Here is a 15436-nt window from a genome sequence, read left to right on the forward strand (position 1 = left end):
GGTGGATGTAGAAGTATGAGTCTTCATAAAAGTACAAAATTCAAACATCATCCATTCAGAACTAAACAATTAATGCTGGCAAAAAAGAGAAACTTCAAGAGTAGTTTGTCTCTAACAATTTTTGACTCCTAGTTGGTACATGAGTATTAAAATGCAACTTTTTAATCACACCTCAGGAATAGCATCTAAAATGCAAGCCCCTTAGTGATTAAGTAACCAAATGTAGACACTGACACCACAGATTTGCTCTAGAAGCATTTTAATTTACAAACAGCAATTCCGATTGACTTTATACCATAAAAAAAGCAATTTACAAGCAAGAAACAAATTCATCAGAACAAAATAAAGCAGCACGGAAATATTCATGTCACAAATCTAAAACCAAAGTGAATACAAGAGTAAAATATCATTTGAATAAATATTTTAAAGTTCATGCTATAAAATAATTCTTAATGGCAAAGTTACTAGATGTTACAGCATCAGCTTAGCTAGCTTCATTTACTTCACGTGGCAATGAAGTGCGAGGTGTGAGGTTCCCGGTTTATATTGCAAGATAATGACACCAAGTCAAGTCATTCAAACTGTTCAATTATTTATCATCAAAAACAACCATACAAATAAAAGTTTTTTAAAAATACAATTTTTCAGTCAGAAACAAATACTGTTAAAATCGTGCAAGAGCTCTACCTCTACCCAGACCTATAACCAGAGGCTCGCAGTCCAAGTCCAAAGGCTGAATCCCTGTGGGAATGAGAGTCAGCAGTTCTGGATCTGCCATGGCAGGAGTGAGCTACAGGAGTGAGAGGCAAACCTGCTCAGTCAGAGATAGGTGGCTTCACATCCCCTGAAGAAATACAGGAACACATGCCCCAGGCTTACTTGTTTGTTTAGCTTTTTTTTTTAATGTAAACTTGCGTAACTTAAGTTAATGCTGTCACAGGGATGTGCAAGTACTATTAAATCTACAATATTAAATACAACTATTCTGGCACTTGTTAAAATACATGTAAAATGCACAGAGATTATAAACTTTGAACATTTTGAATGACTTTACTAAACTTCCAATTCAATCACTGAGTATTATGAAATTTACAATTCATGAAATAAAGAGATTCATATAAAGAATTTACATAATTCCCCAAATACTTTCAAATATAAAATTTAATAAATAACCCTGACCAGTCAAAAAGCACCATTCAAGGGTAAAATTCCCTTGGAAAATAGATTAGGTGTTGCATATTTGAGTCCCTTTCAATGGTTTCATGTGAAACCTGTTTAGAAAAATGACAATAAAAGAATCACAGTAAACTAATACAAAAATTTAAATAATATATATATTTAAAGGTAAAGCTCATTCAATATTTTCCCAGCCCTTGATTTTATTCCTATTGTTCTTCCCATAATTCAACCTAAACATATTAAGAGGCCTCATTGCTTTGTCTAAAAGTAAACCAAAAGCTTCAGCATAAACCATGAATTTATGCTGGGGAAGACTGCATTAAAACTCTCAATTTAGGCCTACAGTCTACCCTGCTGACAGTGAACTGACAGTATCCTTTATGCTACGGAAAGATTTCACACCAAGAAAGCAGAGCCAATCTTGAGGCCTTAGTGACCAAAATGAACTTTTCATATACTGTAAGTATTTACAAAGCTATTTTCTAAATGTATTTACAAGCTTAAAAGAAATAATATGGAAGATAATAAGAAAGAAAATTAAAATAACAGTTTTAAACCACAGACATTAGCAAAGGTATAAAATCCTTTATTTTCACAGTTTGTCAAAATAGGTTAAGCATCTAGAAGAAAGGACACTGTCACTGCTTTCACATTTGTCTAGAATTAAAAAGGTAGATTAAGAAGAGACTCAATTATGAACCAGCCTATATAATTTCACCATTTATTTTGCTGTCAAATATTTCTTCACATATTTTATTGACTTCTGCATTTATTGTAAATGAAATGTGTAACAGCTCTGTGCTGAGAACTGGACAGACACGAGACATTGTACAGTGTTTCCATGGTTGCTAAAGTATCCCAGCTCGCTGGGCTGGTGACATGAACTCATCAGGTCACGCCTCGTGTCTGTGACAGTGTTGATCCTGGCACCCCGTAGAGTGACAAGGCACAATGGAATTGCTGCTGCCAGGGGTGCTGTTGGTGTTCAGCAGAGCCCGGGGGGCCGGGCAGAGCTGGGCTATGGCTTGGGAATCAGGAACGCTGCCCCCGGGGAGGGAACGGGCACAAGCAGGGCAAGCAGGACCTGCATGTTGCTGGATCATGGGCTTGTACAGAAACGAATCATTTCCTGCCCCTTAACAGTCCCCTTACAATGGTTTGAACCTGAACCTGTACAATCAACGTGATGGTTTTTTGTTTGCTTTCGTCTGAGACAATTTTGGATAAGTCACTCTTTGGTAAACTCAAACCATTTTAATACATTTACAAATACAAAGAACTAGATTTAAATAATGTTAAGATTGTGACACAGAGAAATTCAAGAAATATAAAATTTGTACCCATATCCTGCTATTCTCAACTCATTCTTCCAGGGAAAAAGTCACACCAAAGGCACCACAGCACAGGTTCAAGATAAAGGGTTAGGAATAACTGTACATTTCTTGGATTTTGCATGTCTCAAACTTAATTTATCAAAACTTACTTTTTTTTTTTTTTTTTCATTTAATTGCTTAAAACATACACTTAGGGAAAAAACTATATCAGAAACAGCAACATGTTTTTAGGTGGGTAAACATACAGACTACCTGCCCTAGACACAGACTATCCCTTCCCTTACTGGAAACAAAAGTTCTGTTGTTGCTTCAAGGAGAGAAACATCTCCCCACCCTCTGCCTCTTTATTTAGGCAGTTTTGGGACAAAGAGGCAAATGATGTACCCAATTTAACCGAAACTGCTCCAATGGAGCAGGTGGGGGTTATACTGTAAATCCACGTTTTACGAAATTAATTCTTATTGCAGACTGTCACAATATTAAGAACTAGTGTATTTAATAAAGCTACTGCACAAATATGCCCCAACTTCACAGGGGTCAAAAAGCAGGGGCACAATATGCCCCAACTTCACAGGGGTCAAACATAGCAAACCTACCTTTTTGCTTTCCCGTAATTTAGAAAAGCTTTTGTTTTCTAAATTTCAGGAGTTAAACAGCAATGTTCACAGACGTATTTTCAATATCAGCTAAACAAACATAAGACCCAATAATACAAAACCTGTATTTTAAAGAATTATGTGATTAATTTAACGATTAATTCTGTTCATCAGGTAGAATTCAGGTAGAATGTTACACAGTAGTGTTTGCCAGTCCATGCTTTTGAGGTCTCTTAAGCTATTGATTTTTTTGTGGTATTTTTTTTGGGTTTGTTGTTGTTGTTTGTTTGTTATTGGCTTTGGGGTTTTTTTAGGGGGTGGTTTGTGTAGGGTGGGGGCTTTTGTTTGTTTATTGTTAGGGAATTTTTATTTTTTTTTTTTTGCTTAACTGTTACTATTATGTTTCACATTTTATATATTATACTGACCTAAATGATGAAGTTAGCACCATTTTAAAAACATACATTTGGTGAAACAAAAAGATTTAGAGTATTTTTAAAGTTGTTGGTAGCTCCTTTATGCAGAAAACAACCACTGAAAATAGCAGAGAAGCCATAGCAACTCTGTAATACTCACACATGAAATAACAGACATATTGCTCAATATTCCCATAGAGTATTTGTTTTTTTATACAAAAAAAAGTACAAATTCCAAGTGCTGGCATATCACTTGGAGCTTTAAGTAGGAAGTCAACGTGCACCTGAAAACAGTTCTCTGTGAAGAGACCTATTAAAATACTGCTTGGAAATACTGTGGTTGAAACTACATCTCTCTCTGGTTTTAACCAACCAGGAAGAGTGATGAAGTTAAATTTAATTACCTGGTATGGTTCTACAGTACGAAATGAAGGTAGATTCTGAGGCCAGCCAAAACACATTTAAAACCACAATGCTACTTTTAAGTTTGCTAATATTTTTTTATATATTTATATATATATATATATATATAGATATATCTATCTCTATATATATAAAAAGGTCAGCACCACAGGTTGTCCAGCTTGCATTCTAGACAACTAACAAAACCCCTCAACAGTTTAACCATAATTTAATAGATTTATGGCATTTGGTTTACATATGTTATAAAGCAAAGCTATTAAAACAAGGTAATTCACTTTGCTCACTTTTGCACACAAAGTAACAGTTTAATAAAATGAAAACCAAACAACATTCATTTAAAACCAAAACCATCCTCCCAAAGTCCAAAGTCCTAAACCCTAAGCAGAGAGGAGTCCTAGCAGTTGAAAGAGTGGTATATGGTATCAGCCTTGACATACTTTTACATTCACCTCAACCAGAATAGGAAAAGTGAAAACATTTTATATATATAAAGCAAATTTATATATATAAACAGACTCACTACCAAAACCAGTTAGTAAGAACAGATTTCATTGTGACACAAGAAGAATCAAAGCTATGATATTCTCTCTCCCCACTGCTGTGTAACTCATTACCAGCAAGAGGATTTCAGAAAATAAGGGAACTTACAGCTTCTTGGAGCATCCAGCAGAGCTGCCAATCTTATTCTAATATCTTTCTCCACTGGAGTTTGTGTCTCGCCAGATCAATCAACAGGGACACTTCAGCAGACTCTTCCTATCTTTTCCCCAGCACAGTCTTTATGTTCTGAGCATCTCCAAAAGTAAAAAACAAACCCCAAACAACTCAGCCTCCTTCAAAAACAAAGAATACTTGTGTAGTCCTCTCCAGAAACCGTTTCTAACCGATTTCCAGAAGGTCAGGAAAATTAAAAGGCTGTTACACTTGTACTGAAGATTACTAAAAGAATAAAATACTTTAAAAATACACTAGTAGTGTGCTTGTCTTGTGTTGCACTTAAAATGTAGTATTTTAATCAGATGTGTTAGAGATTGCATGAATTTCCATACTAGAATCCATGGCTTCAGAAGCTGAAGCATCATTATCTACTTTCTGTTCCACAAACGCTTCTGTTCTGTCTGGAGACTCGACCCTGTTTCTCACTTCTGTTACCCCAGGGTGATTTTTTCGCAAGTGCTGGTTTAGTGTACCCTGGAAAGGAAAGCATTTGCCACAGATCTCACAGCGAAAGGGTTTGTCATCTGTGTGACCACGAATATGATACTCAAGTTGGTCCTTACGGGTGTATTTCTTTCCACAAAACTTGCACACAAAAGGAGTTATTCCCATGTGCAATCGCATGTGTCGATCAAGGCTCCCTTTCTGGTTGAAAGACTTCCCACAGTAAATACAAATTAGCCTTTCATTGTATGGATACCAGTGACCTCTTGCATTTCTTTCCTGTGGACTATTTTCATATCCTGGATTACTCACCATGGATTCACTGTCAGCCCCTTGCACCAAGCCCTGGACATCACTATGCAAGTGACCTGTAGGTACTCGTTTTTGGCGTGCACGACCCCCTCTGAAACAGCTCAGCATTGACCTTGAAGGACTTGTATTGCTCAGGCTCCCAAAGGTTTCTGACACACCTGTAGCCTGGGATGAGGCATGGGTAAATGAATAAACATGTTGTAAGACAGACCCATAGGAACCAACATTTACTGCCACCACCTGCTCTCCGTCCACCATTTCAGTGTGATATCCATCATCCCCGAGGGAAGAGCTGTCAGAGCAGCTTGGCCTGTCAGACTTCTCCATTTTAACTTTCACCTCTGCAATCTGACTTTCCCTTACTATCAGGTCTCCTTGCTCATGATCACCTTCAATCTGAATCTCATATTCAGAGATACTACCACTGCTCCCTCGGTCTGAATGCCCTTCTTCTTGCAGACGACTCCGTAGAGTTTTGCCTGGAGTAGTTTCCATCCTCAGATCGCTGCCTGCTGTTGGCTGTCGCACCTGAGAGCAATAGGGAGGAGAGATCTCAATAGGGTTGGCAAAGTAGCTGCTGTCTTTAACGCCATTGCGATTCTCTGAATTTTCTTCAGCACCAACAGTGACAGAATCAACATCGCCAACAGTGATCTTGGAATGGATACTCTCCAGGATCTGCGTGCACTTGTCAATGACGCACTGCATCTGCAGGAAGCTGGCTGCAGTCAGAAAGCTGACAACGTCCTTCAGCTGCAAAGACATCCTTCCAGTGTAACAGAAAGAAAGCAACTGTTCAAAAACATTGGGATTTTTAATTACTGATATGGATAAGCCACTCATGGTGCTCAATGCTGAATGGTCACGGAAATATGGAGAGCTGGCAGCTAACACAGCCTTGTGGGCGCGGAACGGTTGCCCCTGGATGTGCACAATTATGTCACAGAGCTTCCCTTGCAAGCGGAGTTCGTTTAGCTGGCTCAGAACAGTGTTGCTGTACTCTGGCACATCAAACTGAATGAAACTGCTGCTGTCCATTTCTACTGATGTAAAGAGTAATCTGAAAGACAAATACAAAGATTTACAACTGAGAATGAATATGGAGTTTTCCATTTAAAAAATGCTTGCAAATGTTTAAGTTACATCACCTCACCAATCTGTTAAAGGTGCAATACAACAAAACAGTAAGCATAGATACTTGATATAATAAAGAAAGTAGAGTCTTAACCTATGCATTTCTTGTATTTCTATAATGTGAATTATTCCTCTGTGACATAATGGAATTGCACAGAATACACGACAGGCTCCCTGGGACAGTCTGTGTCCTCAAAGAAACTTTACAATTCCACTCCCTGGCAAGAACTGTAGAATGAAACCTCCACCCTTCCAAAAGAATACCAGTTTTATAGCCATTAAGCAAGGTTAACACTTTAGAACCCTGAGCAGGTGTACAAGCCAGACACTACAGTGATACTTGCAAGGAACTGCATTGTTAAATTGCCCAAGAATTACTGTTGGAAGGTACTTCATGAAGTTTGAAAACCCTGTAAAAGAAACACCACAGGCATGTGTGTGTGTGTGTGTGTGTGTGTGCGTGTGTGCATTTGAAAGAAAAGTGTTTGAGCCACCCATGGACTTTCTATTTTTAAAAAAAAATTTTTTTGTGATTTAATTATTTTTTTTAATAAACCACAATGTGAGCTTTGAAGCTCATCTCATGTAACAGTGATTTCCTATCTAGAATGATTTGACATTTAAATTCTAACCTAAATGAAAAGCCATGGGTACTCAACCACCAGGAAAGGACATTCCAAGAGGCTTTAATGTACAGAATTCCAAACAAGAGCTAAAGAAAAGCACTTTTCACAGAGTACTACTGTAGAAAGTACACACAGTTGTCACCCTGAGAGTGTCAGCATCATCTTACATTTCCAAGACACTAATCAAGTGCCCAAGAATCTTCAGACTTGTATTGCTATTCTTGTTCTTATTAATGCAGAAGTATAAACACACAATATTGCCACCATACCTGCTTTTCCAATTGAACAAAGAGATCTCAACATCATCCATTGACTTCAGATGCAGGAAGCATGTCCAATGTATCACAATATACTAGTGGATTTTTTTTTTCTATTATGCTACATGCTGTAATGGGACATATGAACAATTTAAATCAAATTATGAAAACTCAGGTATTCTAAAAACAAAATCAACAGGTAGAAATACGATAAAAAGCCTGAAAGGAAGAAGTGGAGCTCTGTCAGCTGACTTTCACTTAAAACTAACATTCATAATTTTCACAAATGGAACTTCTTTTCAGCAAACACAAGAGAGCCAGCTTCCTGACTGGACACTATCTCCAGGTAATGAATACCTATTTAGAAAACTGGAAAAAACTCTCACAGAGCATTCAAAATCAAGTTATCGGAATCACTAAACATGTTCTCTAAGTTATCAGTGTCATTGATGAAAATGGGTAAGCCAGCCTTCATTTGAGCTTTTACAGTTGTGATGTAAAAGACATTTTTCCCACCCGTTATATCTGAGGTGGGAAATAAGGACCGCAAGATGTTTACCAGAAGTGATGTGATCACAGCGATCCATTCAGAGATGGCTTGGGCAGGACAGTTCTTTTATTCAGCAAACAAAGCTATAAAATGATTCAGAGTTGCAAGCTGATTTAAGTCAGAAATCAAACAGTACAACACACAACCAACCCCAGTCCGACAGTGAGGCAGTTACATGGCAAGATTAACCTTGTTACTCTGAGCATCCCTGCATGCTGTGCAGAGAACCACTATCCCAGTCCCATAGGGAAGACAGGAGTCCCAGCAGTTGGATGCCTGTTTGTCACCTTCACTTGTGTCTGACAGGGCAGCAGGCTTCTTACAAACCCAACAGAGCTCACTACCTTTAATTTGGGGGGCTTATTAGCTACACACAGATGCAACAGCAGCCACTCCTGATTAATCATTCATGATTCTCCATGCTAAGTGGAGAAAGAACTTTTGCTGACCTGAAGTGACATGAATTGACAAATTACCTGGGTTGAGGACTGTGTACAAACTAAAAGACCAGTCCCCAGCAGCAATAATTTGTCATTCCTGTCTAGGATGTACAGAAAGTTTGTCTCATACAGATAGTGGGCTTCTTCCTTGTCCCATACTTCTGTAAGGGCTATTGCTTAGCAAAATCAAGAACAACTTACTCCTAGAGAAAATATTAAAATACAAATTGTCACCACTAGCACTGGTCCAGACAGAAGGAATGAACTAAGGATAGGCACCTGAGAAGAAAAAAGATGCACATTTCATGCCTTATCATGGAGAAAAAAAAAAATGTCCTTTTGATCATGGCATCTTGGTATCTCTAAATGAATTCACAGTCCTGGGACACAGCCACACATTGAAAATGGACTGTAAACACGTACCAGAGAAAGTGTGAGAACCAGGAGGGAAGGACACCAAGGAGAAATGGAACCTGCACATTATCACTCTGTTAGAACATTCCCTTAACTCCATATGCATATACATATCTATAAGTAATTCCTTGTTCTCAGAGTTGTTTAATCTTTCTTTTGGGAAACAAAGCAGCTTATTTTGCTAAAGATGCTAGGAGTAAACAGCACGAATGTTGGCAGTGAGTGCAGAGGATGATGGAGTTAATGGTCTGTAAGTCTGGCTGCCAGAGAAGCAGAAAAGCAGTAAAAACCAGCAACAGGGATCAAGGGAACATACAGTGCTGCTTTGAAAGCAACCAAACAGGTCCAGTACACAAGAATGAGCCCAAAAGCAGTGGACGACAAGGTTCTATATCCACCTGCTTTTAAAAAACAAAGTGAACAAGTGACAGCACGCACTTGTGACTACTTTTCCACCTCAGTTTATTCCTTCACATGCTTCCTGTGACCTTGAAAACATCTGGGGTAGAAAGCTGGGGTCAAATGACAAGAATTTTGAACTGCAACAGCACTTGACAGAAGGGAACCCTACTTCTGCTTTCAGTCACAACCTTATATCTCCAGCTGGAGATTCTGGAACTGATCAGGTTGCTGATAGACACCCCATTCAGGAACAGGCAGGAACTGTAGCAGGAACAGCACTGAGGCTGCAGTAATTTTGCCAGGGTTAGTATCAGGGCACCCCACCTTCCTTCCATCAATTAGGGAAAGCAAGACCTGGGGAAAAACCTGGGTGTTACATGCATCAGAGAAACAGGCACCGCTAGCCACGTTTTACTGGTGAATAATGGCCAGAAGAAGAATGATCTTATTCACAGAGATCCCGAATGTCACTAGCTAGAAAATAAAAGTAATCTGTAGATTATATTCCCATACACAAGAAGGTTTTATTTTATTTGTATACAGGATCAAGTTAAAAGCTCCATAATAAAATTCTAGTAACATTAACCAAAATAATGTTCAGCAGGTACTGTACCATAATAATGCTCAATCATTCATCAGTGCTGGCAGGCCAGTAGCTCTTACAAGCCAATGTGATTTATGACTGAAACATTTCTGAAACAGTCCTGGAAGATCACTACAGTTTGAAAAGACTAATAAGAACCCCCCCAATTTTTTAACAGCTTCTTTCAAGCTGAAACATCTCCCTAATCTCTTCTCTTCAGGGGTGAGGCATGTAGCATTAAACTGAAGCAGAAAGGCACTGTAAAGCACAAATTAACTTTGGATGCACCCACTGTGTGCTCTAAAGAAAAAAATTATCTCTGCAGTTAACCAGACAGTCATAATGAAACTTACACACATAATTCTTTACAGAATCAGCACAGGTGAAGAAAAAAAAATTAATGCTCAGTCAGAAGTCTTGTTCAGTACCTTCCATAATATCTCGGCACATGCAGAGGGAACCTCTGTTATTTAGGCTCAGGATAACCACGTAGAACAGTAGTTCAGAGTGATGACAATTTTATTTGCGATAAACAAACTCAAGCATTTGGGGGGTAGTGAGAATTAAGACAACTCACAGCAACATGAGATACTCTCACTGTTAAAAGTAATGCATTTTGTCTTGCTTGAGCTTTCACCCCTGCCTTGAGTTAGTGTAAAGTTCAGGCAAAGTCCTGTAGAATTTCAGTCCACCTCTGCACACCTATTCACAAATAGGTCCTCTCTTAAACCTTTCTGCAAAAGTAGATCAAAGTGTTTAAGCTTTCCCTAGCTATTATGTATCCAAGAAACTGGCTGAAGGCACAGGCCAGAACTGGACATCAGGTTCAATAAGTCCTAGCAGGGCTCTGTGTTGAGCCTCCTCTGTATTTCTGTAGATGATCCAGTTGCACTTAACAGAATCATATAAATTCTCTTTGCATCTGCATTATCTTTATTCATCGGGGTTTTATACAGCAAATGTAGGCCACAGAATGAATTTACTAGTAGTGAATTGCTGTCCTATATCTTCAACCAAAAGTGTTCATTGAAGTAACCTGTGAACACCAGAGTGATAGACATTTAACATTTCTCATTAGATTTTGAAAGAAACTTACTTTAAAAATTATGTTCTATGAAAGCTCTTATTTAATTTTAAAAAACCAAGAATAGATGGTGACAAATCACATTAGGTATTTAATTTTACTGACATCATATAGTAGCAGCAGAGAAGCATCATATAACTACAACACGAAGCTGTGTGTCTGCCAACATCGTATTAGTTTCTCCTTCTAAGTCTGCACCTGTTTAATTTCCTTCATTCACTGAAGTATGATTCACCATTCTCACAGACAGGTGAACGACACAAATTACACTCATTTTAACTCACACAAAGGTGTGAGAAAAGATTCCTTGCATTTTCTTAAGTTAGCTCAGCAACAAGGGGTCATTGGGAAAAAACCTCACATTAAAAACCATTACTGTTGTAACATGTCTGAAAACAGGAATATGTAGAAAAGCTAGGAGGGTCATAATGAAAATTAAGACAAAAACAAAGCAAAGTGCTCCATGACACCAAGAATGCCTCTCCCAGACAAGAAGTGACAGGACAAGAGGAAACAGCCTCAAGCTGTGCCAGGGGAGGTTCAGGTTGGACATTAGGAGGAATTTCTTCATGGAAAGGGTTGTCAGGCATTGGAAGGAGCTGCCCAGGGAGGTTGTGGAGTCACCATCCCTGGAGGTGTTCAAGAAATGGCTGGCCATGGCACTCAGTGCTCTGGTCTAGTTGACAAGGTGGTGATCGGTCACAGGTTGGACTTGATGACCTTGGAGGTCTTTTCCAACCTTAATGATTCTGTGGTACTCCCTCCACACATTACTGCTCAGAGTACAGAGAAAAAGCATGAAAATAAATAGGTATTTATATAGAGCAGTGCACTTCCCCCTTGCATTTTGTAGGAGTCAGTATCTCCTACACCATCTGTGTGAGAACTCAAGACATCACTGCAAATATGTATCATCATTCAAGAGAATTTTAACCTAGGAATGTAACCTATCAGCTGTGATCATGGAAGTTTTTAGGCAAAGATCATCATCACTCACTCCCTTCAGACTGCATTTGCATTAGTCTTCAGATTTACAGCAGCCACACTAATTAATTCTGGCTGTATCCAAGAAAAACTGCCATAAGGTATGTCACAGGCTACAGGGGGTCTCTAAGACACTCCTTAAATAGTTTTTAAAAATAGGGAAGAGACTGTTCATAGAATATTTTTACCAGTTTATACCTCTCATAGCAGTAAAGTATTAATTATCTTTTAAAAGTCAACGTACAGTGCCCTTGCACGGCTTTAAGCAGTGTGCCACACAGCACTACTGCTTCACTGCAAATCCAACCCCAAAGGAGGGTAGCTTCCCCACCTCTAGAAAACAGATTTTAATACTGCAGCCACTAAAAAAAAAAACAACAAAAACCAAACCAAAAGAAGGTGAAAAAAACCCCCCATAGTCTCCCAGCAATTGAGATAATTTTGAACTACAATAAACTTAAAATAATATAAGCAGCAAATACAATGCAAATATGTAGAACTGTTTTTTGCATCATTTCTTCACTTCTTCTGAAGTGCCCATCAGAATCAAAGAAGAAACAGACAGTTTGCCCCAATTATCTGCAGGAAAGCACACAACAAAGAGTGCATGTGGAATATTACTCATTAGAAAACAGCTTTGAAAATCAGTTTGCTTCAGTTCTATTTTAGACTACAATACAGAATCTGATAGAGTAGTGAAGACTACAAAGCAATTTAAAACTTTGTTACTTTACCTCTTAAACATGCAGGAAGTGCCCAGTTTCCTCAGAAACTGAAGCCAGCTTAGTGTGTTCTGCAGTATAGTTACTAGAAAGCTTATTTCTTGCACACTCGCATCAGTAAATATCAGAACACCCCAGTGAAAGTCATCATCCTCCCTGTGCAGCCAGAGAGGCCATGCTCTACCCTAAGTACTGAACACCTGCAGTGAAGCCACGAGCAAAGGTCCTGCCTGGTGGGTGAGCTCAGTGCTGCAGGACACAACACCACCAGCTCTCCAGGGAGCAACACAGTAACTCCTGCCACTCACTTCAGAACAGCTTTCCTAATTCAGACTTTTGTCTAACAAAAATTTAAAAGGATTTATTTTTACCTCACCAAGGTCCACAACATGATGAACAGAAAACCACTTCAAAGAGTGGATGATTTTAATATCAAAATACAACTGATTTATTTATATGTATGTACATATACGCACATGCACACATAGACACATTCCAATACCAGTAACACTACAAACCCATTCTCAGTGGTTAGCATGGTGCAGCAGGGAAATTGCATATTTAGCATTTTTATAGGGAAAAAAAAAAAAGGGAGCCTCCTATTTGAACAAATATCCAAAGCAAGCAGATGTAAAACTGAAGTCCAAGGGCCACCTTCATCCCTTAGTTTCTAACTGTTTTCCTCACAACTGCTTGCCTGTGTGAAAGTGATTGAAATAGTAAAAATGAAACAACCATCAATGCATAAAAAATGTTTCACTTAACAATTAGAAACCTCAATAGAAATAATCTCTAAATTTTGGCTCTAGAAATTAAATTACTACAAAAGAAGTTACAAGTATGTATTTATTTCTGAATGCAGAAAAAAAGTCACTAGGAGGCAAACTGGAGACAAGCCAAGATCAAAAGGTCCTTTCCAACTCAAACTATTCTGTAAGTCTATGATTCCAATATTGACGAAAGCATTCTGTCAGATAAATAAAACAAAGGGACATGTTGGTGATACGTACACTTCAAATCAGCAAGATCTTACAAGTAAAAATGATCAAAAACTTTTATTTTATGCACAAATTTCATAATATCCCCATTATGTAATGCTAAATAGTCACATCTGAATATCTGACAACTTTGAGATGTATGCTTTGAGAAGCCACTACAATTATAAAAACCACCAGCTTATATTTTGAGACTCAGGATGTATATATAGGCAGAACTTTCACAAGTGGGGAGTGAGAGGAGGGGGAGAGGGCTCTTAAACCTCCTGCTATCACAATATTATTTACTACCAAGGTAATACTTCATCACCACTGTGCATTTTAATCCATCCACTTTTCTATTTTTTTTTTTAAGGCTTAGTCATTCTTCAGCAAATCATAACTTTTTGGCTTCAATGTTTCTTCTAGGCAATGAAGTAACTATGTTCTCTAGATATCAGCAACATTTTTTGCAGTAGATTTACAGTAGCTGTGAAGAGCCATTTTCATGGTATTTTTCCAACCCGTTACTTGGGACAGAGGGAACAGTTTGTGGCTGTCCCTAGACAGATGATGAAGCACAGTCACATTCTGACACAGATGTTGAAGATTCTTTATCGACTGCAGTGCAGTTAATCCTATACCACCTGGTTTTCCCTTGGCGACCAGGTTCTCCTATGTCAATGTTTCTGAGACTGTTCTGGCGTGTTCCAAATTCACTCTCAAATATGATTTATTCTAGACCAAAACCAAATTTGCATGCCGTGCCCATCTGCGGGGATTTGGAAAGACCTTTGCATTAAAGAGATTGGGTTTTCACTTAGGATTTCCACTTCCTCTGACGGAACAGTAGCGGCTGAAGGGTCCCAAATGTCCCAGCAATGAACACGTCCCCGAGGGGCCGGGGATGTGACGGCTCGCCCGAGGCAACAGCAGACCCGACACACGCGCGCCCGACCCGCTCTCTCCGCGGCAAAGCTGCCCCGGAGACACCGACCCGGGAGACGCGACAGCCGCCGGCGAAGCGCGGCCGGGCCAGAGCAGCCCCGGCGGAGCCGCTGCCGCCGCTCCGGGCGGCCGAGCCGAGCCCCGGCCCGCGGCCGCCGCTCCCGCGGGGCCTGTCAGGTGCCGGGACCCCCTCCCCGAGCACGACTCCGTCCCGCCCGGGAGCGCCGCGCCCGCCGCTCACCTGGGGCTGTCGGGGGCTCTCACATGGCGGGTCCCCGGCCGGCCCGGCCCGTTCCCACCGCCGCTTCCCGCCCGCTCCCGCAGCCACTCGCACCCGGAACTGATTCCGCTGGCGGCCGTTCCGCTTCCTGGTGCCGCCCCGGCAGCGGGCGGAGCCCCGGGGCCGGCCGGGAGCCCGGCAGCGGCGCTTCGCGGGGCCGGGCGGAGCCGCCTTCCCGGCGCGGCGCTCCAGGGAGGGAGAAGGGTTCGAGCTGTGGCTGAATCCGGCGTGAATACGGGTAGAGCCGCTCCGAGAACTCCCGCGGGGCAGCTCCAGAGGACAACACGCGCTCAGAACCCCACTGGGCCCTTAGAGAGGCATTGAGGAAGCTTTTGAGGGAGAACATCCCCCACCCCAGCTGTAAATTGCCACCTTTACTGAGCAAAGAATTAAGAAGTTCACCTGTGTTACGCTGTCCCTGTAACTCACACGAATCGCTTCAGCATGCATGCACAGGGATTTTTGTTATCCTACACATACTTGTCGTTCAGGTAGTGCAACGACTCAGTGTTTTACCAGACAGTTGATGTACTACTTGATTAAAGTCAGAGTGACTGGTGCAGTAGGTCCTGCTGGGATATCCACCTGGTCTAACTTTGGACACCACATTCTGTCTT

General features: G+C 40.3%; 1 protein-coding gene across 4 annotated transcripts; it reads right to left on the reverse strand.

Annotated features, from left to right (window-relative positions):
• Positions 1 to 3448: 3448 nt before the first annotated feature.
• Positions 3449 to 14895, reverse strand: ZBTB34 (zinc finger and BTB domain containing 34). 4 transcript variants are annotated; one of them, XM_027650193.1, is made up of 4 exons: positions 14781 to 14840; positions 14123 to 14363; positions 7451 to 7566; positions 3449 to 6481 (listed from the first exon to the last, which is right to left on the reverse strand). In XM_027650193.1, the coding sequence occupies exons 3-4, from the start codon at positions 7489 to 7491 to the stop codon at positions 4960 to 4962; spliced, it is 1563 nt and encodes a 520-aa protein (XP_027505994.1). In that variant the 5' UTR covers positions 7492 to 7566; positions 14123 to 14363; positions 14781 to 14840; the 3' UTR covers positions 3449 to 4959. The 4 variants fall into 4 exon arrangements, with proteins under 4 accessions (XP_027505994.1, XP_027505992.1, XP_027505993.1 ...); XM_027650191.1 differs by lacking the exon at positions 14123 to 14363 and having other exon boundaries at positions 14781 to 14895; XM_027650192.1 differs by lacking the exon at positions 14123 to 14363 and having other exon boundaries at positions 7451 to 8071; positions 14781 to 14877.
• Between the last annotated feature and the right edge of the window lie 541 nt (positions 14896 to 15436).

This window comes from Corapipo altera, unplaced genomic scaffold (genome assembly GCF_003945725.1).
Source record: "Corapipo altera isolate COAL_440 unplaced genomic scaffold, ASM394572v1 268, whole genome shotgun sequence".
NCBI classification, from domain to species: domain Eukaryota; kingdom Metazoa; phylum Chordata; class Aves; order Passeriformes; family Pipridae; genus Corapipo; species Corapipo altera.